Source organism: Venturia canescens, chromosome 6, assembly GCF_019457755.1.
Source record: "Venturia canescens isolate UGA chromosome 6, ASM1945775v1, whole genome shotgun sequence".
NCBI lineage: Eukaryota > Metazoa > Arthropoda > Insecta > Hymenoptera > Ichneumonidae > Venturia > Venturia canescens.
The window spans coordinates 3,772,766-3,798,882 of NC_057426.1; the positions used below are offsets into that span (position 1 = coordinate 3,772,766).

Below are 26,117 nucleotides of genomic sequence, written 5' to 3' on the forward strand. Positions count from 1 at the left end.
GACGAAAATCGATCGAAACTTCTCAAATTTTTTGAGGACCGTTTATTTTTTGGAAATTCTAAAATAAACACCATCATGCACCGGTGTCGAGTACTTCCCGGTATTTCCACATAAAAAACTGAGCTAACAAAAAAACGTACATACAAAAGAGGTTAAATCAGGCGAAAAAATTCTCGACCACGTCGTGTGAATACTGACCGGAGTGAGAAAAAAAAGAGCAACGTTTTTATAAAAAAATATATATAAATCTGTAACAATATCTCTGTTCAGGGATTGGGCGATTTACAATAGTATATTTCTGCGAAAATGGCGTGGGGAATGTTTGTAAAATACACATGAGATTGTAAACAATGAAAACGAAGTACCGAGCCCTGTATACGTAACACGAATATTTTTCTTCGCTCAGTTTGTGGTTAGAATACATTTTTTTTCTCTTCTGGCATCGCACGTTTGCACTAATGTTTCATCGTGATGGAAATCCAAGTTGGTACGAACGGGGTCTCATAATTTGCACTCTGCGTCCCAATCTTCTGGAATCACGTCTTTCCATATTTCGTATAACTCTTGGAGACCGCAACGTTCGGGACAAGCGGGAAGTCTCATGTGATGGGATTCGTTCGTTTCTGTGTCGTTTAGATATCTAATCTGCAATAATTCAACGGTCTCGTTTTGTCTCATATAATTTTTTATATCGAAGTTCTGTTTTTTCAATTATGGCTGAGAAATTCTTACTTGAACTTCGAAGTCGTGCTCTTCTTTACCGGCGACCAATTCGAATATGAGGGCAGCACCGTAAGCTGGTTTGTACATTTTCTCTTCAAATCCCATTGTTCTCAAGAGTGTGATGAGCGTTACGTCGTGGGCTGAGTAAAGATACAGAGTTCGTTGGTTCTTTTGATCAACCCAGTCGACCATACGGTCCAAAACTTCTTTCAAGAGAGGCCCTGAAATGTTACAATTTTTTCGGTTTCGTATAAATTCGTTGTTTCGTAAGGTTATGTTCGTCGAGAGAAAAGTCATATTTTTCGAACCTGCGCGAAGCCTTTTTAATACAGTGTTGCTGCTGAAGAGCGCGTAACTTCGAGCTGCGATGTCTCGCATTTCTGAATTGTAAAATTCCTTGGTCCAATCGGGCAGAGTCAAACCGTTATCTTCCTGTGAAAAACAAATTAAACAGTTTCGTATATTCAGAGGAGTTTGGTGAACCTTTTGAAAAATGACAAAAAATATTTTTCGTCATCTTTCAATGAATTGTTAAGGTGTTGTTCTTACTTCAATTTCCAAAGTGTTGTAGAGCAATTCCACGTCCGTAATCGTTCTCATTCTTTGTCCAGTGTATTCCTCCAATTTTTTGTAGTAATCATGAAGTTGAGCGTCCGATCTCTTGGATTCGTTCTTATACGTCTCGGCAACCGCGGCTCTCATCCGGGGACAGTCAGCTTCGACGACTATTAGCTGAAAAAAAAGTATTTTTCTCCCTTTTCTTATGTTTTCAGTCGAATTCTTATATTTTCTCTTGTACTTTCTGCTGATAGTCTTTTTTTTCGTGATCAGTCCCACACGAATTTTTCTACCTTGTCCAAATTTCTTGGTGTTGTGTGAACCGGTACCGGACGCCATGGCATTTCGGGCACGAAATAATCGCCCACATCGGGCCGAAATAATCCAGCCAATAAGGCCTGGGCTGACATTATACAACGATCGGCATAACTGCTGCGAACCAGCGTTTTCGAGCTCTCGTATTTTGGGCCAATTATCGACCCATATTCGCTTCTGATCCATTGACCGAGTGTGTATTCTTGCGCCATACCTTTCTGAAAAAAAATTTCGTTCAACACGAAAAATGGTTTTTTTGTTGCTGGAATGAGGCTTTTAAAAAATTCCGCAGTCTATCAACTCCAAATTTTCAGCATTTGTTCATTCGGACATTCGGCAGAAACAGGAGTAAGGTTATCGAAATTCCATTTTTTCGTGATTCCGTTATACTTGTGATTCTATGCGAACAAAGAGTTTCATTTGTAGTTTGCGAAAACGTCGCTAGGAGTGCTGCTATCCGTTAAACGCAAGAGCACGCCGCGGCGTAGTGTGAAATGTGACAGATTTCGAACGTCGCTATGAATCGGGGCCAATACAAAAAAAAAATCTTACCCTTGTCAAAGCGCCCCAACCATCCTCCCACTCGTGATTAATGTGAGGATCTTTTGGATAAGTTTCGGTCGGTGTTCGATCGCCATGACGGAAAATCTGCGTTCACGTATTTCGTGTTAATTTTGTTTGACGATTGCTATTAGTCTGTGATTTTTCGGGCGGAAAAAATGGTGATTTAAATTACGAGCAATGAGAGTAAAAGACAACTTACTATTGCGACTTGTTTCACATTACGATAATCAGACCCCGGTGAAAACGCCGTATGTGCCAACAATATCGAACACAGAATGAATCCCAATATTATCACAGATACGAAAATTCCTCTTCTGCCTGATCGGCAATTGGTTGCGATGAAACTTCTCGTTTGATGCATGCTTCTGTTGAAAGAAATATTTTTCACGTGGAAAAAACGTTCTGAAATGTTCCCGCGCTTTGCCGTCGTTTCGACGCGTGCGCATCGACGTGGAAGAGCGCAAGAAAAAAAACGTAAACACGTTCTCGGCTAGTGGCGAGCCAGAACAATAAATCCACCGTCCGACGCGTTCATTCTCGCCCCAATGTCAAGCGGCTGTGGACCACGGTAGAAAAATCAAAACTTACGTAATTTCGGAAAACGTCAGAAGTCTTGGGATCCTCAAAGACACACGGAATTTGTATTCAGAAAACTTTGTTAACTAGTTTACGTAATTGAAGGTTAAATTGTGTGTTTGAGTGAGATTTGTGATCAGACTTAGCGGCGCACGAGGTTATTCCCTCGGCTGGATGGGCGAGCGCGTTTCTACATGAACATTGCCAAGCACCATCTGCCCCGAGTCGTCGCATGAAAACCACTTTTGCTTCCCTCCCCTCCGATCTCCGATCCCCTTCCGTCCCCGCCGTCGACCGTGTAAATAAAGAATTAAACCATTGTTTTTCACCACGAACGCGACTACTTATCGCGCGCACTATTTTAATTCGAAGAGCGATTATTCCAAAAAGAGGATGACAAGAACATATCCATTTCGCAATCGAGTAAAATAATTGCACAATAATTTCACTCTCAGTCTCGAGAGTTACTAGATTTTCCACGAGAATCAAATAACACCAAAAAAAAATGGAAGAATCTTTCAAAGGATTGCAACCGTCGAAATTTTGTGGTTATGTTCACCCAAATTCTTCACTGATTCCACAACTTTAAACTTTCCGCTAACGAATAAGGAAAATTTTTGTTTTTTTTCTGGTTTAGATCGATAAAACGAAATTATGCTGTATCGATGGGTTAAAGTAACATTTATTACGGATAATAGAATATGACAGAAGACGTTGTACATTGTACGGTACACAGAGCGCACGGTTTTTCTCACCTTTCCTCCATATTTTCTCGATCCATGTTTCTTTTTGTCAAGTCTTTACAATTTTTTTTTCATATATATTTATGTATATTTATTTTATCATCTAATACACATTGAGTATTTATTTAATGATTGAATACAGCAATGAACCACATCAACTCGATCGTACAATTACGTCTCGTTTAAAATTGCTGCACTGGCAAATATCTTTCGAACGTTCGAGCTTTTTTTGGAACTTTGGATGTTTCCATACGACTAAAGATTCTTGTTACTCTCAGCAGGAATATATCAATAACATTTAATTTCTTTACGGTGTATTTTAGTTTTTCAATGAATAACATTTTTCTCTCTCTCTCTCTCTCTTTCTGCTGTCTCGAAAAATAGTTGAATTACTGTTCGACTAGTATTCGCAGTATTTTCTATTACGTACGAGAAAGTGGACGAGTCTTGAGTCTCCCGAAAAATTATCTAAATTCTTTACGTCACACACGTGTTTTTTGTTCCCTCATGTTTGGCGAAGCAACTCATTAAAAAATTGTTATCTCCCGGGAGAGAATTTCAGTTTGCACGAGTTAAGCACCTTCCGCGGTATCGAGACGGGGAATTCGTATGAAAAATGGTGAATTTTATTAGCAATCGCGGAGACGCGGGGAGAGAGAGAGAGAGAGGAGGGAGTAGAATAATTTGAGGAATTTTGGAATACAGAAATTCTGCCACTTCTCTCGCTCATATTTTTTAAATCTTTAAACGTAAAAATCACTTTTTCTCGAACTTTTCTCCTCGACGTTCGTTCGTCGAGCGGCCTAAAATAATCGGTACTTCACGCACAATCTATACGCCTAATTATAGACAGAGACATTAAGATTGGAGAATTATCGGAGACCATCGAAGTGGAAATGGTCGACAAATCGGACAAATTTGGCTGCGAGAGTGAGAAATAAAATTCCTTGACTTTTCGTATCGTGGAGTAATCCGATGAACACGAAATTAGAGATAAAAAATATTGAAAAATCGAAAACACTCTCGAAAATAAGATAAGCTCGTTAAAAATAATTTTTCCTCGTTCGAAGGTTGGTAAATTGCCAAAATTATTGAGACGGAAACACAAAGAAAAAAGGTGCTCAAAATTAATAAATTAAAATGTAAACGCGATGGCGAAAATTTGGCCGAATAACGTATAGACGATGAAAAATTGAAGTGAAGATAAACAAAGAAAGAATAGCGTTGAAACGTTGCAGACTATAAAAAAATACATAATTCACTTGGGCATATTTGTCCGCAGAGGAGAATCGAGTCTCGAGATGTGTGTATGCGTGTGCAAAATGGAAATGTCGGAGTGCTTCTAATTCGAAATGAGCTCCGCCATCGAAATACGAGTGCTAATTATTATTTTTATAATTCTCTTCATTTCGAGTGTTCTACGTGGGAAGATAATGGAAAAGAATTGAGCGATTTTCCGCCTAATTTAGGATAAGACAGTTTTAGCGACTATATTAATTTTTGTTTTTATCGTTTTATCTTTTTATCTTTTATTTGGTTGTTCTCTTCCTTCTGTTTCAACTTCTTGTCGTCAGGAGATGTTCGGTTTTTACGCCTGTTCGGAGCGACGCCTCCTTCCTGGGCCACCGGCATAGTTGGCTGCTGCCAATCCCATCAAATGTTTCGCTGCTTGGGAACCGCTGAAGCCTCTGCTCAGCCCCAAATCCAGACCTCGCTTGATACTGCAATAAAAATATTTGATGCAAACATTGCCACCGATAGAAGAAACGAAGAAACGAAGGTTTCGTGTCGCAAATATGGAAAATTAAGGATTTGAAAGCTTTTTTGTTTCTTTCGTTGTATTTTCATCCAAAATATTCGTTCTATACTTTGCAAGCTTCACAAAAAAACTGTTTGTTTTTCCACTTTTAATTATTGTTTATTTTATTTTTCATGTGGGAAACTCACTTTTCTGGGTCACGTCCACGTATCAAACCGATTTTTATGAACCAGTCCATCAATGCTGCCGGATCCTCGTCCTCCAGTTGGTCCCAGTACAACGGACGCCTTCGGAATGGAAAAGAAAAATGATTTTTTTTTCCATTGACAGAAAAAAGGATGAACTTGAACGAAAGGAAAAATCGGAAAATATTTCAGTGATGGAGAATGTACGGAAAAACGAGTTTCGATATCGCAATGGAATCCTGAAAATCTGAGTTTATTTCCGAGCGTGATTACTCGAGCAGAATCTCTCAACGAAGTATTTTTGAGCGCCTACAGGGACGTGCATCCCTCATTCCGACTGGGCGTTTCATTATCGCTTCCATTAGTCGAATTAATTTTCACCAAGTTTCCTAACGCGCCAACCAAAACCACAATTCGTTCGAACGCGTTTATTTCTCTGCGTAAAATCACTACGAACGATCGTCCGGCGCGCTCTTCGTTCGTTTTTCATATGAATTTTATCAGTTATTGGCGTGGCTTTGACATTTTCATTTGGAATTAAAATCATGCTTTTTTCATTGCCCTTGACGCGGGCGGGGCATCGCTCTTCAAATTGAATTTAAATCTAAACGAATTATCGAATATTCATGCAAATGGCAAGAAAAATAAATTCATTCGTCATTAAATTGATTGAATTCCCTTCGAAAACTATTCCGAATACCACAATCAATTCACTGCTCAAGCATTCTCAGGAAAATTCATGAATCTCTTTTCGATTATTTAATTAATTGAATGGAATTGAAAAACTCACTCGTACGGTACAGCCTCGACGGCCACCATGACAGTGACAATGGCCACAGTCGCCAATGTCAGCCACGCGATTATTCCTCTCTGCATTTTTAACGACACGCTTTTTCGCAGATCTGAAACAAACGAACAATCGCGAAGAAAAAGCTCGCTTTAATCAACCATTTTTATAGTCCTCATTGTTTATTTATACACCAGTGAAGAACTGGGCTCGAAAAATTCGTTACTTCAATTGATCTCGTCTCAATTCTTCCCTCGGTTTCATTTGGACAGAATCCGACTAATTAGCTGTCGAGAATCTCTATCGTATTCCTGCACTCCTTCCACGCCTGTCAATCAATCTAATTTCTATCAATTTCTCGGCTATTGATACACCCTGCGAGCAGTAATATTACGCGTCCGTGTCACCGAGTTAATTGCTGTCGACGAATCCCTGATTTTGTAATTCATCATTTCTATGCATCGGCAAAATCAATTTTATTGTCGACTTTTAACGTGGATTCTTCGACCTCAAGCCACTGAATTTCCATGCCATAAGAGTCAAGTGCAAATTCTTCGATTTTCGATGGAATAATTTTTGAAATTTTTTTATTACTTTCGTAACGATCCGGAAAATCATTTTTTTTATAAAAGATTAATCGTCCTCGTGATAAAAAAAGTCGTTAAAGTGCACGCAGAATGACGAACGTAACGAGATTCGAGAGATAAAGTGGGACTTTATCGTTTGATTTTTATCTTTCATTCACACATAATTTCATGCTTTTAACCGTAAAAATTGACATTAATTTGCGTTTATGCCTCTTTCATTAAGAATTAGAGTTACGAGAAGAAGAGTGGGCGGTTGGAAAATCCCTCGGGGAAATTAAATGGTGGATATAAAGACGAGGGAGAGGAAATGCTCGAAGTAGTTTAAGTAGTAACGCTCGGAAACGTTCGGACACCGAGTACGAACGATATTGTCACAAGCGATAAAGCAAAAGCGTATTATTTAATTTCAGTCCCTCGATGCACCGCGCTCTCTTTCCTCGATAAATTAATCAACTCTGTAATCGCGTTATTTTAGAAATTTTCTTATTCCTCTGCTCGGTTATGCCGCATTTTTTACGACGTTTTACTCGACGAAGCAGCTGCTCGTGAACGGAAAAATAGGAAAAACTCCTTAACACGGTTACGAAAGAAACAAAAAGTTTGTAAAACCTAATAAAAAGGGTCGAGGGATGGGAAAAACATTGGTTTTCTTTTCTTACGAATCGAAAGAGTTGTGAAAATATAATCGTCACGGTGTAAGCGACTCGATCGCGATGTAAAACTTTCTTTTCATTAGGAGTAACAAAAAAGTAGAGAAAAAACAAAAGCGAGAGTCCATTCCTGGATTGTTCGGAAGCTTCGAGTCCTCGGGGATGCATTTCCGGTTTGCGACCGTGAGAAACTTCAACGTTTGATAAATACCTGGAGAGCTCTCACGCGAACCTCTCCACATTTGTGTCTGTGTAGTTGTAATTGTAGTCACGAAGGAATGGAGAAAGATGAAGGGAGCGAGTGAAACGAGGCTGGAAGGAAGACAGCGAATTTATCATGTTTATATACACGACGTTATAACAAGAAAGCCTGAATCGAGGCATGAGACAATTTATACTGTAAAGCACGTTCTCCGTATCGACTGTGGTTTCAGGTAATTAAGTCATGAAGCGAGCCAGGGAAAACCCTCTTGCCATGCCTTTTCGCGTATCCTACCTTAGCCGAGAGAGTCAAACTCTCTCAATTGCTTTCGTACCCAATTTACATTTTTTTAATATTGATACTCTATACTTCTACATCGTAATAATAATAATGAAATTTGCAGAAAACTCATTAGAGCTTCGCTTTAAAATCGCATGCTTGGGTACCATGGAACGAAGGTATTTCAATTTTTTAATCAGCTAAAGTAAAAAATGTCGAACGAACTGTCACTCGTTCTTCAATTAATTTTTAACGACGCGACTTTATAGCAATTCGAGTTCTTTATTCACTCGCTCTCGATATCGTTAATGATTTCCAACTTGTTTCACTGACGTACACTAAACATGGAATTTCGTTGATCCAACAAACTTCATTTGGTCAACATTTAATTTGTTGAGAAAATTGAAAAAACATTTTCTTGCTACAACTATCGATATTTGGTTGATTTATCAGGGTATTTAATTAACTAATTGAGCTTCCGTGTCTCCAAATATTCCGATTTAAATTATCCGAGCTATTGAAGCAACGAAAAGGTTGTTCCTCGCGGAAGCATATTTTGTCATGTGCACAGTGGTTTTTCTTAGAAAGCAAAAGAACGTTTAGTCATTCGCATTCTCAGGGACCAATAGAATGTTTTGTTACTATACAATGCTTCGTAAAAAACATTTGTCTGAACAGAACGAAACCGTTAAAAAGTTCGGTACAGTTAACTGCCTTTTTTTTGGTAATTGTTCAGCAAAACAGTAGAATTAATTTGAAATCGCATTAAGTTCAATGAAACATTTCATCGTAAAGTCATATGCAATAATCAATTTCCAATAGTGACTGCTTGGAAGCAACCACGCATCGCGAAGTAATTTTGGTTGCTTCTAATCGGTCTAGACTCCCAAGAGCAGCTCGTACGAGCAGCACGGGGAATCGAGAATCGATAGAGTGAGTCGCATTTGACCGCGTCAACGGTCGTATCATCGCTGCTCAAATGAATGACTTCTTAAGTCGTTTACTCATGACTGAAATATGTCATAAAAGCGTAGCAGTGACGTTCGATATTCTGTTCGGTGAGCAGTCCCAATGGACCAACGATTCGTATGCATGAGCTACGAGCAATATGGAAAATTGATTGAATCGTGGAAGTTGGTCAGTTTGGAGATAACTCGGACTTGAATTCCCGCTCGAATAGAGTCAAGTGCTCGAGCATATGAAACTGCTAAAATCTATCGAGTCTGAAATTAATATTCCCACGTGCCCGATAGATATACTCGTGGATCCGATTCGGCCTCGCAGCGTCGGTGTTCAGTTATCGTTTATCCTCTTTCCGGCTCCGCCGGGAATCTCTCGGGATTGGTGAGGAACACGAAAAAAGTGGAGATGGAAATGAAAAATGTTGGCTTCCCATCCGCGAGCATTTATTTACGTGCGGATTTTTTCTCAAGCGTATTTCACTGTCAAACGGATCGTCGCATATGATTGTGGGGATAACGAGCCACGGTCAAAGGGTTTCGAGTTATGTGATATTTCGCGTTCCTCTGTGCGAGGGGAGAAATTTTTTGAAAAATACGTCGTCGTACCCACAAAAGTCGTGCGCTGCTGTCGCCACTCGAACGCGTATGAAAAGGGGCTCGGATAATCCGTGCCGCGGAAGGAAAAAGTGAAAAATTCGCGATACAAACAAACGCACGAGGCTTTGACAGTGGGGGAGTTTTCGTTTACACAGATTCGCGGAGAGCCAGGAATGGGGATGGAAATAATAGGGCTGAGAGGACGTGCATAATTTAGAGCAACCCGAGGACATCTCGCTCCGTCTCTCTCCCATTTGACGGGAATATAGAAACCTCGGGTTCGGAAGTGTTCACACGTGACGTTGAAACTTTAATCACGGAGATTCCCGAGCCCGTGTCGCACAAAGCGTCTCTCCCCGGATGAAAGTGAGCCCGCTCGTCGATACGTTCGCTCCGAAGCGACTTTTGCCGGGCCCGGTTCTTTTGAAAATTTCGAAAATTCCTCGTGCGAACGCGCGTACAAACTTTATTCTGATTTCAATTACATTTTTATGAAACTTTGGAGCTTCGTGTGTTCCATCATTGACGGGGACTCGACTCGTCGTGGGAGGGAAAGAGCTCAGTTTTCTCGGATTTCCTGATGCATCAATCTTGAGGATCGGATGCGTTCGCGCGTGCGGGAGATTTGCTGGCAGTTTGTCCGTGCGATTTCTGCGTACAGTTGCAACGTTTCGCGGCGTCATAGACAAAAAGTGAGTTCGATTTTGATCGATCTTTTCCGGAGCATCGGGCCAGCTCGGGGCGAGTCTCCATCTATTTTTCTCGCTCCTCGTGCGACGTTGATGCGCAGTAGATTCGCTGACACTTGTCGCGTGCGATGATCAATGGGCCCGTTCGTCGAAGATCGCGATCACTCGATGGGAAAACCGGTGAATGCGCTCGCAGCTGGACTCCATCTTCAGCAGTTTTTTCCAACTTTTTTCTCCCATTGCACACGAGACCGGCTCGAAGGATGAGAAAGGAATAATGCTAAGCGTGGAATATAAATTCGGGCGGAATACACTCGTCGAAAGGCCTTCAAGATCCTTTATGCATCCGTTGCTCGACCCCTCGGACGTTCGAGGGTCGAGGGTGTGCGTCCGGGATGCAACAATCCCGGAGATAAATAACTGGGCGTGCGTGTAAACGTTGCTCCGTAAATTCCTCGCTCTTTCGGGCTCCTCGCTGCTGAACCGGGTCGAAAGTTATTTCCCAAGATTCCGTGGAGTTGGAGTTTCCTTTGAGTTGGGGATTAGACAGGAGCGCAAGCGAACGAAACGAAATTTCGTTCGGTTGTGAAATTTCATCTATTTTTGCAGCGGAAGCGTTGCTCGTTATTCAAAATTTGACCGGCGAGTTTGGAAAGATTTGCTCCCTCGCTGCTCGACTTCCAGATCGAATATCGAGAGGGCGAGGGCAGAGTCAAAGTCCCCCAAAATCCCAGAAACACTCCGATCAATATTCAAATTTCTTTCACCAACATTTTAATCGCACCTCCACTCGTTTTTTCTTCGCCCCACGAGTCTCCGGAGCCCGGTCCCTCATGCGTAATCTCGTGTTGATAAAGCACAGAGTCCGGGAACAATGCGTCAGGGATTTCCCCTGCTCGGTGGAATGAGAGCGACGAGAACTTTGTGTGTATAAATTTATAGAGAATTCCAACGGACAAAAAAGGCTTGCCGAGACATTATGCTCCTTGTACACAGCTTTTACGCCCTTTTGTTTCATACAAAAACATGAGCGCCCACGCGGATTCCTGCAGAGGAGCTTTGAAGCTCGCACGGAACGAAGCGCTTGATGAAAACGAAACTCGAGAGAGAAATTTTGCCGAAACTCGTGGAAGCTTCGATCGGGGCACCTTTCTCTTCAAATTTACTCCCGATCGGTCAAAAGTTCCCGCGAATTTTTGTTACTTAATAAAAAATAGTAGAAAGGAACTTAATAAATCATTTTTTCACCGAGAAAACAGTTTTTTCCCTCGGAAAAGTCTCGCCCATTGCCTCCGTCCCGTTTTATCTCACCGGCTTTTTATACAAGCTGCATTTGTGATATTTATGTGTCTGGGCCTATTTCCCTCGCTCAGTGGTCGGCTTGATACGCTACTAACAAACTATTCATCCCCGGTCACCCTCACACCGAGGTTTCCTCATGTACGAGCTTCTCGAGGCGGCCGCCCCGCATTCACCTTTTGTGTTTTCTCTCCTCCGCTCCTTTTTCTCAGTTACGAACCTCCGTGCCTTTGCTCAGGGATGTTCGAACCTCCTCGTATACGTGTATATCATCGAACGTATCTCGCAGAGCTTCGCGAGACTTTCATATCGCAACAATGGCAAAACAAATTGCAACTGTTGTCGTATTTCGCTAGCGTCGATCGGAGTATCGCGATGAGAGGACAAAACTATGCTCAACTTTTGACGAACGCTGCTCCAGTCGGAATCGGAGCTTCTCAGGGAAATATTAAGTACGAAAACTTCGCCTGGGCGAATTCCTCGCTTCGGAATTCATTCGTAACACGATATTGAGTCAAAGAAACTTGATATTTGGTTAAACATTGAATTCCTTTATGAAGAAATTATTCATTTCATTTTACCGTTTAATTAAATCGAATAAAAGTGATCAAGGTAGTTTATGTACGAAAGGATTTTCTTAAGAAAGTCTTGAAATTTAGACAGAGTTTAAATGAGCAGTCGACTGACACACGTATCAAATTTGCAAGGATTCGTCTTAATGGTTGTTGAGATAAACGTGTTTTAGGTAACTCCTGTACTGCATGCTAGTCAAATGAGTGCTAAATTTTCAAAACGCTTTTAGACCAAGTTTAACGTACCGATTAAATGTATTGTTAGTGGATTTGTATTACAGCATATCTTATTAAGATGTAAAAATATTAAAAACGCTAGTTTTGCAAAACCATCAGCTGATAAATGCAAATTTCCACGCTGACACATTTTCACTGGTATTTTTCAAAGAGTTATCTGCGTTTTTTCATCGATTTCATTGCAACAAGTCTCATTTTGTTCGTCAACCGGTCCTCTATGAATCCACCGTGTAGTTGTTTTTTTAACTTGATCGTTTCACCGTTGCAGCTAATTGTTCGTTAAGTGAAAAAATTTGTTAATTCATCATTTCTGAAGGAATGAGTTTAAAGGAAAATAATCTACGTGGTGAATTCGTAGAGGATCAGTTGAGGAACAAAATGAGACTTGGTGCAATAAAATCGGTTAAAAAATACAGATGGTTATTTGAAAAATACCTGTGAAAATGTGTCATCATGGAAATTTGCATCTATCGGTTGATAGTTTTGCAAAACTATCATTTTAAATATTTTTTCACGATAATGAAATATGCTTGAATACATATCTACTAACAATAAGTTTAATGGGTACGTTGAAATTGGTCTAGAAGCGTTTTGAAAATTTAGCACTCATTTGACTAGCATGCAGTACAGGAGTTACCTTAAATGTGCAGAAAAATACACGGGGGTACAGAGACTATGCGCAAAAAATCGTTTATCTTTCCATACAAGGAACGAACGTTTCTTACGAAGTTTATGAAAAACGTACACGATAACGATGAAGTATATAACGAAGGTCTGGGAAAAAATTCGAGACGATTGTCTTAGCAGCAATAAAGATATATTGCGTTAAAGATTGAAGAAAATTGGTAAAATGAGCACTTTTCTTATCTCGGCATTTTGTTTTTTCTTGGCTTGGCCCATTGCTGTCATAGCCTTCTGTCTTTTTATTAACACTTTTTTCTTTATCCTTTGTGTGTTTTCCCTTTGCGCTGTATAAAGCGACTTTTTACATGACGAATGAAATTTGGGGTTCGGTCAGTGATGGATCCGCGATCAATTAAGGCTTGTAGTAATTTCATTCGCTATGAGATAAGTTGAAAAAATTTATTTACAATTTCGAATTAATAACTCTTACATTAATTTAGAGTGACAATATCTTTAATTAGGGAGTAAAAATCAAGCCGATTTAGACACCCGCATAAAATACGATTCTACGGGCATGATCTGCCTTAAATAACTCATGATTATAAAATCATTCATATAGAAATAACGAAAAAGTTATTTATTATAAAATGACAAAAAATCGTAGTGAAATGCGAATTTCCACTGAGCTGGCCGTAACGAAAGACAAAAGCAAAAGATTCCACGCAACAAATGTGCTAGAAATGTATCTGCGTACGCGCGTTCTCTCGAGAAAAAGAACGTTCTTCGTATCCGCAGGCGTCATGCTGTTGATCGTGTGAGCTCTACAACGCTGCATTCCTCGCTCATGAAACTCTCGCTTCAAGATTTTTTTAATGAATTTTTTTCTAATCCCCTTTTTAACTCTCCTCAGGATCATTTACGTGCAGAAATCCACTCTTACGAGATTTCTGGTTCTTTGTGCTTAACAGTGTTTGCATCATCGTTTATGACAACGAGGGGAAACGGTGACACGTGGAAAATTGTCGAGTGCATCAATGGAAACAAAAATTTCCATGCGAGCATTTCCATAGTTTCGGACCGATCGTGGGAGGTCATTTTTTCGATTTTTGCGATTTTCGAAAAATTTAAAAATTTTCGAGACTTGAAATTTTTCCATAGTCTACTGCCTTCGAAATTTTTTTTTTCGCTCATTACACTTTTGTCTCCCTCGACCCAGAATAGCATGAAACATGTTTCGAACCCATCGTGGGAGGTAATTTTTCCGATTTTTGGGATTTTCGAAAGATTAAAAAATTTTCGAGACTCGGAATTTTTCCATAGTCTACTGCCTTCGAAATTTTTTTTTTCGCTCATTACACTTTTGTCTCATTCGACCCAGAATCGCATGAAACATTGAAATGTTTGTTTCCATTGTTGCACAGCGAATCTTCAAATTTGATTAAAGTCTTCGGAAAACCTTTGCAGCAAACGGACGAAATTTTGTCCTTGATCGGATCGAGCTCCGTTTATTCAGCTCAAAATTGAATGCTCCGAGTGGCCATGCGTTTTTCAACGTTTCAAGATTTTCCGCTGTCCGATGGATTGATAAACTGGCTATTAAAAACAGAATAAGTGTTTTCCTCGCTACCCTGCGCGGCTGTAGGGCGTCCCTCGAGTCAGGCAGAGAGCGATTGATCAGAATTTTATTGCTTTGCAATCGCGGACCGTTTTGAGGCTCCTGCGCGATGGTTGAAGTGCCGGAGTCCTCCGCATAGGCAAATAATTCCAGGGTGAAACGACCACCGGGATAATTGGATTCGTGGCTCTCGCTTCCGCGACACGTTTCGATGGTTATGTTATTACATCGCATTTCAAAATAGTGGCGTAGCTCTCCGTGTATGGCGTTTTTTTCGAAGCTTCCCGAGGAAACCGAAAACAGCGCATCAATATATTCACAACTCATTTTCCATGCATGTACAAAAATATTATTTTTCCAAAACCCGAATTCGTCTCTTCAATGTTCCATCGATAGATCCATGAATATTTAAGTCCCGCGCATAAATTTGTGCACCCGGAATGCGCCTTCGAAAGCTTCGACTCCGAGCACGTAACACTAACATCAAGATTTGTCGGCTCAAAGCTCGCTATTTAAAAGTCCACGTGTCTCATGACACCTCGTATATGCCAAGAGATTTCGAACGAAAATCTCACAGATTCGATCGAAAACAATGCTCGTTCGAATATTTGCTGCTCCAGTGAGAATATAAATCTCCGAAGTCAATTAATTCGACAAACTTTCAGTGCAATTTTTAAAACAGTGCGTAAAGGAGAGCAAGATCCTTTTTTTTCTATAAAAACCATTAAAAAATTCGCAACTATGAGTTATTTTAGTCCCCATTCCCATAACTTTCACTCGCTAGTCAACGAATCATTGATTAAAACGTAACGAAACGAAAAGAAAGTGCGGAGGTCCATTGTCGCGTGAAATGTACGAATTGGCCGAAAAAAAATAAACATTTAAATAAAAATGTCTATTGGACAGGTTTTCGTGACACGTGGTAAAGTGGTAACGAGTATTGAGGTGTAGAACACGACCGCGAAAATACGTGCTCATCGTGCGGAGAGTTCGAACGTACGCGCAGTAGTGCGAGTCGGAGAATGGTCAGACGAGGCTGTAAATTTAATGGGGTTTGAGTGGGCCAGTGAATATCGAGCAAACGAAACAGTGGCAAGTTTACGAGAGGAGAAAAGAGTAAAATGACGGACAGTATTTGACAAATTATCATGAAAGATCGAGTGAAAAAAATGTTTGCCGAAACACTTGAATTTTAAGGTTGTTTTTTCTTGCTGGGAAAGGACTCGGTTAGAAATTCAATTGTTTGCACGTTTGAGGTGAGAATAAAGTACTTTTACAATGATGTCGAACTAATAAATGTATGAAAACTCGATGAAAGTAGGAAAGCGGGGAAGTGGAATGGGGCGGCGGGGGAGGAGAGTGAACCGAAGTGGAGAAAGAGCTTAACCAATTTTCGCCCAACTTCCGGTCTTCCTCCTTTCTCTGTTTTCTTCTTGCACACCCGAGACACGTTTACGGTCACCCATACAGTGAATTAAGGATAACCCGAGCCCTGTATCCTGAAGGACGAAATGTTTTATATCCCCAACAGAGCCTTTTTCTTTCTCGCTCCATCACTATCGCTCTCGCTGAAAGCGAGCTGTTAAAGATTGACGAGTTTCGTATGGGGCTTTCCAAAGGGTCTGATGAGACGACACTCAAGAAAAAATATGAGTAACGCAGTCCCCGATGGAGTAGGACGCGTGAGTTTTACAACTGGAGAGCAGGCAAACGATAAATTCCTCCTGATGGCTCCTTCCCACCGTCCTAAATAGTCTCATCATTATTTTTCCATCATCCGCGCATTAATTTTGATGGAAAAACCTTTTGGAAAGTCAGCTCGCTCGCTCAATTATCGAAGGCACTGTTTTATTATAAAAAAAATCGAATTAAAATGTCGCGCCATGAAATCGAGGGTGAAGATAAATCCGGAGTTTCTCGGAGAGCACGTATGGAAAGTAAATGATCTTGAACGTCCCTCTTTAAGGCCTTACGTAGACCCCGAGTCTCGCACAAATGACTTTGCCTACGATTCGTCGATGCCTGCTGGATCGAGCGATAAAAAATCGGGTCAAATCTCGTCGCTCTCTCTCTCTCTCTCTCGCAGGGAACCCCGAGAAATACGAAAACCGAGTTCAACTCTGCGAGAACTATTAAAAAAACTGGATCAATCCAATTTCGAATGCAAGCAGACAAGTTCCCCCCTTAAAATTTGTACCGAACTCCTCGTTAATTCCTGCGATCTTCCATGCTCGATTTATTCGCTAAATACTTTCGAAGCAAACGAAATTAAACGTTCTACAAAGTTTTTCATAGATTCGCCGCAAAAATCGATCCCCCGGCACTTTGAATGTCCCGGAAAATTTAATCGTTAAACACCCTCGCACAACACGATCGCGAAGCTTCGATCGTGGGCTCGGAACGCCACCACATAAAAAGGTCACTTTTCTCTTGATGGATGGCTCGAGTAGATTAAACGAATTGTTTCATCGCATATTAGTACGATATCCCCCGATCCATCTCGTTCCAATTATACTCGAGATGCATGCGGCGAGCGAGGCGCGGACCGCGAGAGACAAGCAATTTCGAATTCGCATAATGGAGTGGAGAACGAACGGGAGGGAAATAACGCGTGTGTTCGTACGTCAAAACACGCTGTACATCAATATTATTTTTCCTGCGTATATATTCACGTGTGGATCGTGCACGAGCGCGCACCGTATGCAGCGATTCAGGCAACCTTCTATCTGGAATAAGGTTTGCCGCGATAAGTGGATTTTTCCTCGGTGAATATACGCGACGCTTTTTCTATCGTGCATTATTTATTGCGCAGGAGAATATTTTCTCTACGCTCTGCCTCTCCCTGCGAGTCCGCGCCTTTATAATCGGCGGAAGCAATTTTTCGCCGTTTATTTTTTAACTTGCGCGAGAAACGATCTCAAAAATTGGACGCTTTGTCACCCTTTCGAGGAGGCCTTCGCTTCCTCGGTTCTTCCGACGTTCAATCGCGATTTCACTCATTTTTAACCGAATCTCGCGAGCTTTTGATGCCGTGCGACGAGTTTCTTGAAATTCCTTCGAAAATCAGTTTTTTTATATTTTTCAACGATATTGACGGACCTTATTGGTCGTTCGCTCAAATAAATGCCACGAGCACAGTTAAAACGGGGTGAAAAAAATAAGGAAAAAGGAGAATTAAAGCGAGGCACACGCGCTCGAAAACGCGGGGTTGCGGAGAATTTTTTTATTTATTTTTTCGCTTTTTTCACACCCTCCAATAATTGAATCGGACACGAGAGTCGCGGTATCGGAAAACAGGAAACCGAAAGAGGAAAACGAACAAAAATACTTCAGCAGGCTCGAGAGGCGCTCGGGTTTCAAGATCGGAGCTCGCGAGAAACGCGGAATTTCGAAAGTTCAACAAACAACGCGTTTCACCGCGACGCGGTGGATGTTTCGGGAGATAAAAAGGGAGTAAAACACACAAATTTCAAGCCATTCGATCCGAGGGGTTTCAACTACTATTCTTGTGTCAAAGAAAAGTGCGACGAGTTTGATGTCAAGCCCGATTTTTCAATCCCACGGAAACTCTCTTTTTACGTCGTTTCTCTATATTTATCGATGTTTTAAATACTGTTTTTATAAATCGCGCGCGGTATCGAATAAGCCGATCTTAATTGAAAACTTTTCGAATCCTCCGAGAGAAAACACTCTCTCAGTTTTTTACTCGCCAGAAGATTTTTTATTCCCACGCATTACTTACGGAATCGTGGAGCCTGTGTGTCCAAAGAAAATCCTAATTCGCTTATAAGAGCAAGAAAAACCTCGAATATGCTCGAACGAGCACCAATCTCGTTGGCCAAACTTTCCACGAATAAGAAACCATTTTTCTCTCCTTTTTCCGCCATTCCCTCCATCGTTTCTGACCTGTTGAACGAGCCCCATCGAACTTAACGTTGCTTCTCAGCTTCTCAGGACTTTGTGAGATTCGATTATAAAATAAGCATAAAAACGAACGAAAATAATTGGCCACTCTTTTCCACAAACAGAAACATTTTTTTTTTCAATATTCAACCAAAATTTGAACTCCCCAAGTGCCCAGGAATGTGTGTCAGGCCGAGCCACGCTCCGAGCTTCGAGTCAACCGTTCAGCGCGTTCCCCCTCAATTTTCCTTGTCCGAATATTTTCTAGTGTAGTTGGCACTGTCGAGAGACGAATTTCCCGAATTCCTGGCACTCCGTCGGGGCTCTTTGAGGTGGATGAATCGCGAGTAGAAAATTCTTGGGATGCTGATCAATAGTCGAATGTCAACGGGTGACATTATTCGTGCGGGGTCCGAATGTGCGAATTAACATTTGTTTCTTTCGGGCAAGAGAAGCACCGAATAATGAGCAGGCATCGGTGAACTTTTCGATCATTTCAATTCCGCGATTAAGACATTAATCCCCGTACGAGCAGGTTCGTTCAGCAAATAAATTACTTTTGTATCGATTAAAGAGACATCTTTGGGCGGATTATTTGGAGGATTTATTATGCAAATGAACGATTTTCAGTGGAGAACGGTAAATTCCGAAATTGATTCTCCCCGGCACGAAACAACAACTCGGGCGGGATAATCCCGCGGAAAAATTCGCTTTTTCGCTATCCTCATCAAGCCCCGCGATAAATCAGGAGCGATCTTGAAATCGCTCGAAAATAAACAGCCCTGGGCTCGAGCTTCCTCGGTCCCGATCGTAACGCAACTTCTCTCGCTTCCATCGCTACCCTTTTTATTGAGACGTCTCTTTTCTACGCAGTGAGAAAAAAATGAGAGCGGGGAGAGCGCTCATAATGGCACTCGAGCGCTCATTCTTTCCCCTGCACATTCAAGTATCGAGAAATTCTCAGTCCGGTACTCCCATTTCAAAGGCAATTCCACTCGGAGAAGAAAAAAAATTGTACGTAGGACAACTCGGTCCGCGGAGAAATCTCGAGGTCAACAGGAATGGGGAGTCTCGTGTGTGCGCGCCTCGACCATTTAAATCTAATTGGGCCGAGAAGTTTGTGCGGATACGCGAGGCTAAATTCGCTTCTCAAGTTCAAGTGCTTAAAAACGCGAAAGTCCTTGGCAAAGCAAATGCAATTGTTCGTTCATTCGCTGTGATAATGTTGTTCGTGAAAGACGAGAAAATGTTCAACGCGTCGGTGCAACTGCTGCTGAGAAAAGCACACGAATCGTCGTTCACGTTTTGTAATTAGTTATTGCATCGAAGGAGATAGAATTTAATATTGATTTCCCACGAGTTTCAACCACGAATGGCCCGTAATTGCAGCACGATGTTCCAATTAATCTAGGATTCCCGTTGATTACGTTATTAGCTAAGGAATTCCCGAGTAGGCTGTCACTCAATTTGGAGGAAGAAGGGACCTTTGCCGGAAGTGGAAGCGAAGGGACTGCGAGCGCGTCGATGAATCCGGGGCAAATTCGTCCTGACGCGTTCCCGAGCTACTTTATCGCTGCCTTCCACCTCGTATAATTCTTGTTTTCTCTGCTACGAATTTAAGCGAGTAATCTAAACGTTGTAACAGTCGCAGCTGATTTTCATTCGATGAGCAAACAGGCAATCGAATCTTCGTTGCTCCCTCGGCCTAAACGCAGTTATCAAATTCTTGTTTCAAGTCACTTTTTTCAGTGACGATTAACGATGGAGCTTGGATACTCGAAATTTCCCGAAAATAGCAAGTCCTATTTTTTCGCGCTTATCATTAACCACTTTCTGCATCAATTCCATACGATAAATATTTATTATTCAGGGGCGTAATTTATTCAATATTGAAAACAGGGAGCAGCCCGCAGGAGCAAAAAGAACGCGCTTGGTGAAGCATATCGACCGGAAATGACTATGAAATTGCGTTGATTCAAGAGAAAATTTATTTTCCCAGCCAATGATTTATGATAAAACGAACACATGGGCCCAACTTCCCAGGCAGTCGCGAGGATCGTCACTGCTTTTTCTATCTCCCATTCGTATCATTACCGACGATTCAATCGACCTTGTTATTTCGACGAAAATTCAACTTTTTATACGGATTGTTGTTTTGACAAATTGAGCGTTTTGAAATAATTGTTTCGGTGAATAAACGAAGAGAGTGAAACTTTTTTAAAAAAATGTTGTTTCGATACGCAAATAAATAAAAATTCAAACCCCCACAAATCGTTGTCACGTTAAGTGAATGAATAAAAATTGTTCATTTTCCAAAAATCGTTATTTCGAGGAAGAAAATAAGAAATTGAACTTTCCACTCAAATTATTCTTTCGATAAATAAATGAATGAAAATTGGGCTTTCGACACAAAAATTGTTATTCGAAAAAACAAATGTTGCTTTTAGCTTCTTCTCACAAATCCATAAATTTTCAAACACAAATTTCATTAACCCACGTCCAGGGATTCTCGGCGCACAAGAGAAACTGATTCGCAATTTACCCTGATGGAATCTAAACAACAATTTCACGCAATTTCCATTGCCCTAACGCTCCAGTAAACCTTCTTTTTCCAGCGTGCTCCGGTAATTCGATAACGCTTAAGCATGATCTCGGAGTCCATAATAGCGCACGTGGACACGTTTTTTTTCGAAATTACGTGACGAGCGTTTATGGAGTTTTGGAAAAGCAGAGAATCAATCACTCGGGATTAGTCCACCCACTTGAAACGGGTCAGAAAGAAGGGACTGTCTTGAGGAGGAGCAGCTTTACAAATTGACTTGTTCTTCGTTGCATGAAAATCTTGAAAAATTAACCAAACTTCCGTTTTTGACGGACGGAAAGGCGGAATCGTGAATTCATTATTTCCTTTAGTCCATGCCTGAGCTCTGCTCGTGTACTTTCCCCCGAACGATTTTTACGACTCCTTAATAAAAGAACTTGAAAGAATTTTCAAAGTATTTACCCAGCACCGATTACAAAGAGCACAGTATTTTTTGAATTTTACTATTTTTCGTCCCTTCAATTCTAAACAGCTTTGTGTGGATAGCAAAAAGTGATGCACGTGAGAACTATGCTTCGTTTTCTTTTCGAGTGTTATTCATCGTGTCGACTTACCGACAAAAGTGCAAATGTATTGTAAATCACAAATTTTCACTGTGAGCATAGTGAGCATTCTATGATAAATACACGAATATACACCGAACACGTGTGACATTTTTTCGGGGTTGCCCGAGCATATTTAACAATATAAACATTCCAAGTGACTGAAAAAATTTTTTACTGTGCTTAGAGAATAAGACTCTTGAATTTTTTGAATAAAAGTATTGGTTTTTTTACTATGGTGGATAGAACAATTCTTATTACTGCTCTTCGATTTAATGCTGCAATCCAGTACGTATGTACTGTCCCCGAGATACTTTCCTAGCACTTTCCTCTGGATATTCGACAAGAGGTTGGAAACAAATGAATAAACAAGAAAAGTGCTGGATAAAATAAGTTTGAACGAGTCGTTTCTGCGAGTGGGGATTTCCAGTGCATGGAAATTTATAACCGAAAACGACAAGACTTGGAGCAAGTTTTGTGCGAGTCCTGAGGATTCTTGGTCCATGGAGGGAAAGAAAAGAATGGAATTGTAGCTGCTTGCGAGCGAGCTTCTTTCTTAGTATTATTCCCTGCTGTGAGGAAAGTGGATTCTTTAAGAAAATTCGAGCAGACTCTGCGTGTTACGAATTTTCGAAAGTCTTTATATTTGCAAAAGTGCGAATCGCTTGTCTCTCATTCCGTCGTGAATTGGTGGAGGGTTGAAAAAATCTCGCCCCCCGTTTATTCAAATGGTGTGTAAATCTGGGATATTCGAGTACACGAATCCTGTCGCAGTTCGACGAGACCTCTTTTGCTGCTCGGTGACGAAACTTTTTAGGGCTTGAAAAATTTGTTTTTGATGGCAAGCTTCCCTCGGGAGGCTGCTCACGTCGGCCTAAAAGACGTCTCATTTAGATGCTTCCCTTCATATGAAAAAAGCGAAATAACAGAAACGGTGAAAACGTGTTCGACGGCGGAGGCTCGAACCGGGTTCGCCGTGACTGGCGACGTAGCGCAGTTTCGAAAAATTTTCTTTCCTCACAATTATTTTTCGTCGGAATGAATTTTATCGATTTCATCAAAGAAAATCCGGAGCGAAGGGCGATTTGAGAACTTTCTAAAGACTGGATACAATCGCAAACGAAGGATGATGAAAATTCAACTTGATAAATGGAAACGAATTGTAATTCGGCAATTACCGTTTAGCAACGCTCGGGGACTCGCCCTCGCAAAAACCTCAGAATAATGCATCCGCGTCGGACTGGATCGAGGGATAATATTGAATGAATTGGCATGAGTGTTTGGGCCTTTAATCCCATTTCGTGCATGCGAAACTCCGAGGGGAGTTAACCGGAATTTACGAAGCCACCGGTTGATCGTCCAAGCGACACTCCGGTATCCGCGGAGCCTCGAATTGAATTCAACGACTGGCAATTGCGCGTTGGAAAAATATTTCGAATTTCGAGGAAAACTGAACGAGCGTTTTCCCTGCTCGCGGTTCACGAAATTTGGAGATCGAGTGAGTGGTCAACGAAATATTTATAAAATGAATTAAAAAAGCATCAAAATGTGGGAAAAGTTTCTTTTTTTTATTTCGCTTTGATTTTTCAGTGTCGAGGGAAAACCACGTTGATATTTGCCCGTGATTTTCGACGCACCTTGACCCCACAAATCCCCGTGCAACTTGTCAACACCGATTTCTTTCGTAACAAGAAAACCTTTCCATTTTCCAATTCTCTACAACGAGTGGGAGCGGCAAAGTGTAGCAAACCACGTAATTTCATCTGTCACCTTTGGGAAATCCTGCTCGCTTATCGGTCTGTACAGATATACAATAAAGCGGTGTATACGAATGCTTGGAAACTCTTCACTTTACGACGTAACGATTTTCGATAAGGAAAGCGCAACACGTGCTGCAAATACATACGCAGAAGTAAACCAGCGACGAGAATTATTAATAACTTTTAACACGTCGTTGGTGTAACTATAGGAAAACGCGGTCCATCGTTCTTCGATCACTGATAACGCGTTCTGTTGAAATATTCAAACATTTTATTTCCAATTCAACTGAAACTTTTCGCTCAGCCAACAAAATTTTCAATGTTACGACAAAACTTCGTTGAATGTATTCGACTATTCAACTAAGCTGATGTTGTGTCTACAGAAAATCTTAGAGATCCAAGTATCCATGAATATCGATGAGAAATTTGACGATTCGCGAGCCAACGAAAGAGCGAATGCTCTCAAAAAAATTCACGAGGGATCATGAGCATATGAGAAAAAATCGATTTAAGCTGATCGAGTTTTCGGAGAAAAATATCAAACTCTATGAATATTCGTTGCAGAAAAATGGAACGCAGTTCAAAAAAATATTCGAATGACCAAAGCCCAGAGAGCGTTGAACGAGGACCGGAAACTTTTAGAAAAGTGTCTTAAATAGTAATTGTTTAATGAATTTTAAATCGATGGATAAAATTTAATGAAATTCATTTTTTTCATATTTGTGTGTGTGTGTGTGTGTGTTCGAAAATATGCGTCATAAACGAAGATAAATGACAAGGACTCACCGAGCAGCGATCCAAACGAGTAGCAGGGCACGATTTGTCCTGTTGTTATCTGGGCAAAAGACGAGGGTAGTTCTGAGAGCGACTCGGACTTGACGATGCTTTTATACAAGCCCGCGACTTGACGATCCTCCGAAGCGTGAGGTAGGACTCTCTCCCCCTGCCCCTGCCCCTCGCGCACAACGCCCACCCTCATCCAATCGTGCGATTCCGCGCCCCACACGCTGCTACCCCAAACGAGAGTCAGTGCGACCGCGAGACCCCCTTCGATTCCCTCTTTCCTCCGAGCCTTGGGACGCGACGCGTTCACCCTCTCCGTCACTCTCTCTCTCACCAGTAACACTCGACTTTTTCGATACCGATTCTCGCCAACACTCTCAGCTACAGGTGCCTTCTCACCATATACAGGCGTTTATTTATCTTCCAATTCTTATTCCTACTCGTCTTCTCAGTCTGTTATCTTTGGATTATTTTTTCTCCTCTCCGAGGAACGAGAATTATTGTTTTTTTATTTTTCTTCTTTCGTTTGATTCTTGATAGATTTCTTTTGAGTGATTGAAATTTCGACGAATTTTTCTCAATGCGAGTGTCATTTTTGTTTGTTTGGTTTTTTTTTGTGGAATTGAAAGCAGGCTTTTACAATTTTGTGTAGTGCTGAATTTCATAGTTTTTTGATAGATTGTTTTCCTCCGGGGATAGCCAAAGATCAATAATGGAAACGAGAAGTTTATTGAAAAATGGAAAAATCAACGTTTATTCAAGGAACGCTAATTTTCCGGTCGAAGTTTACTTTGCCCAAGTATCGGAGCTAACGGACGACAGAACTGTGATAAAATTGAGTCAAACGAGGCAAAATTGCACGGGACTTTTCACTTCGGTGCGTTTTAAACCCAGTTTTTCTCATTTATGCCAAATTTTTTAAGTTTTTATACGAGAAAGAATCGCTAAAAATGTCAAGAATTTTTTCCATTTTTCCCTCTCGAGATAGAAACTGCACCGAAACTCGAGCGTTCCATTTCTGCAATTGTTTCTTTAATTATTCCTCCTTTGAAATCTTTCATTTCCTCTGATTGTGAGACTTGATGAATCCACCGAATTCCAAGCCATAAAACTGCTCATAGAACGTCAGTTCGATTGCCAAAAGCCACCGGTTTTATCTCGTTTTCTGTACAAATGCAAATTAACAAAGCCAATAAACTTTTATCAATTCTATTTTTTCATCAGAACTCAGACAAAGAAACTACCAAAAATTGATGTTTCGATGAGACACGATATTTTTGTCGTCCGATAATCTATGAAAATTTAAATGAATTTCAAATATTTTGATTGTGGCGACAATGAATTCCTCGTCGTCGCCACTCAATTGAAGGAAGCTCTAACGAATGTCAATTTCCATGTTTCGTTTGATTCCATTTCTCAGCCAAATTTCCAGCCCCAGTGTCCTTATCCAAATATGCCGAAAGATAATCTTTGAAAAAACGTCATCATTGCTAAAAGTATGAAAAAACCTTTTTGTCCCCGCGCATGAAACTTTATCTCCATTTTACTAACTTTTCGTGAAAAATTATGGAAATACGAAGGCTCGCTTACTATTATTTTTCCATTATCACGTAACTCTGTCCCCCCTATACTTGCTCGTCTCTTGAACTTCAGATGAAATTTTCGTGCAACAATATGAGTGGCATGATTTACCATGTTATTCAATCAAGGATTCTGTGTTGTCAACCGTCCAACGAAAAAGAAGCGACGAGAGTGTGAAGAGTGTTGAAAAACACTGTTCAGACTGACATGAATGACTCTCGCGCTGGCTCCGATGACAATTTTTAGAGGATCATCGATCGAGAGGCTGACTTTCGTAATTGGAAAGTAACGGAGATACAAAGTGGTGTTGAAACTCCGACGAGGATGACTCGGAACTTCTGTAATTTCTGTTATTTCAAGAGAGAGAGAGAGAATTCGGAGTGAAAAATGAGGGGAGAATAAGAGTGAGTTTTTTCGCCGAGG

General features: G+C 40.9%; 2 protein-coding genes across 2 annotated transcripts; both read right to left on the reverse strand.

Annotated features, from left to right (window-relative positions):
- Positions 1-273: 273 nt before the first annotated feature.
- Positions 274-2,996, reverse strand: LOC122412021 (lysosomal acid phosphatase-like). The gene is made up of 8 exons (XM_043421239.1): positions 2,749-2,996; positions 2,360-2,525; positions 2,149-2,244; positions 1,575-1,814; positions 1,273-1,455; positions 1,032-1,155; positions 733-944; positions 274-645 (listed from the first exon to the last, which is right to left on the reverse strand). Exons 2-8 carry the CDS (start codon positions 2,519-2,521, stop codon positions 502-504), a joined length of 1,161 nt encoding a protein of 386 aa, XP_043277174.1. The 5' UTR covers positions 2,522-2,525; positions 2,749-2,996; the 3' UTR covers positions 274-501.
- A 402-nt stretch (positions 2,997-3,398) lies between these two features.
- Dh31 (diuretic hormone class 2) lies at positions 3,399-24,324 on the reverse strand. The gene is made up of 4 exons (XM_043421248.1): positions 24,117-24,324; positions 6,214-6,325; positions 5,427-5,525; positions 3,399-5,200 (listed from the first exon to the last, which is right to left on the reverse strand). Exons 1-4 carry the CDS (start codon positions 24,307-24,309, stop codon positions 5,068-5,070), a joined length of 537 nt encoding a protein of 178 aa, XP_043277183.1. The 5' UTR covers positions 24,310-24,324; the 3' UTR covers positions 3,399-5,067.
- Positions 24,325-26,117: the final 1,793 nt, after the last annotated feature.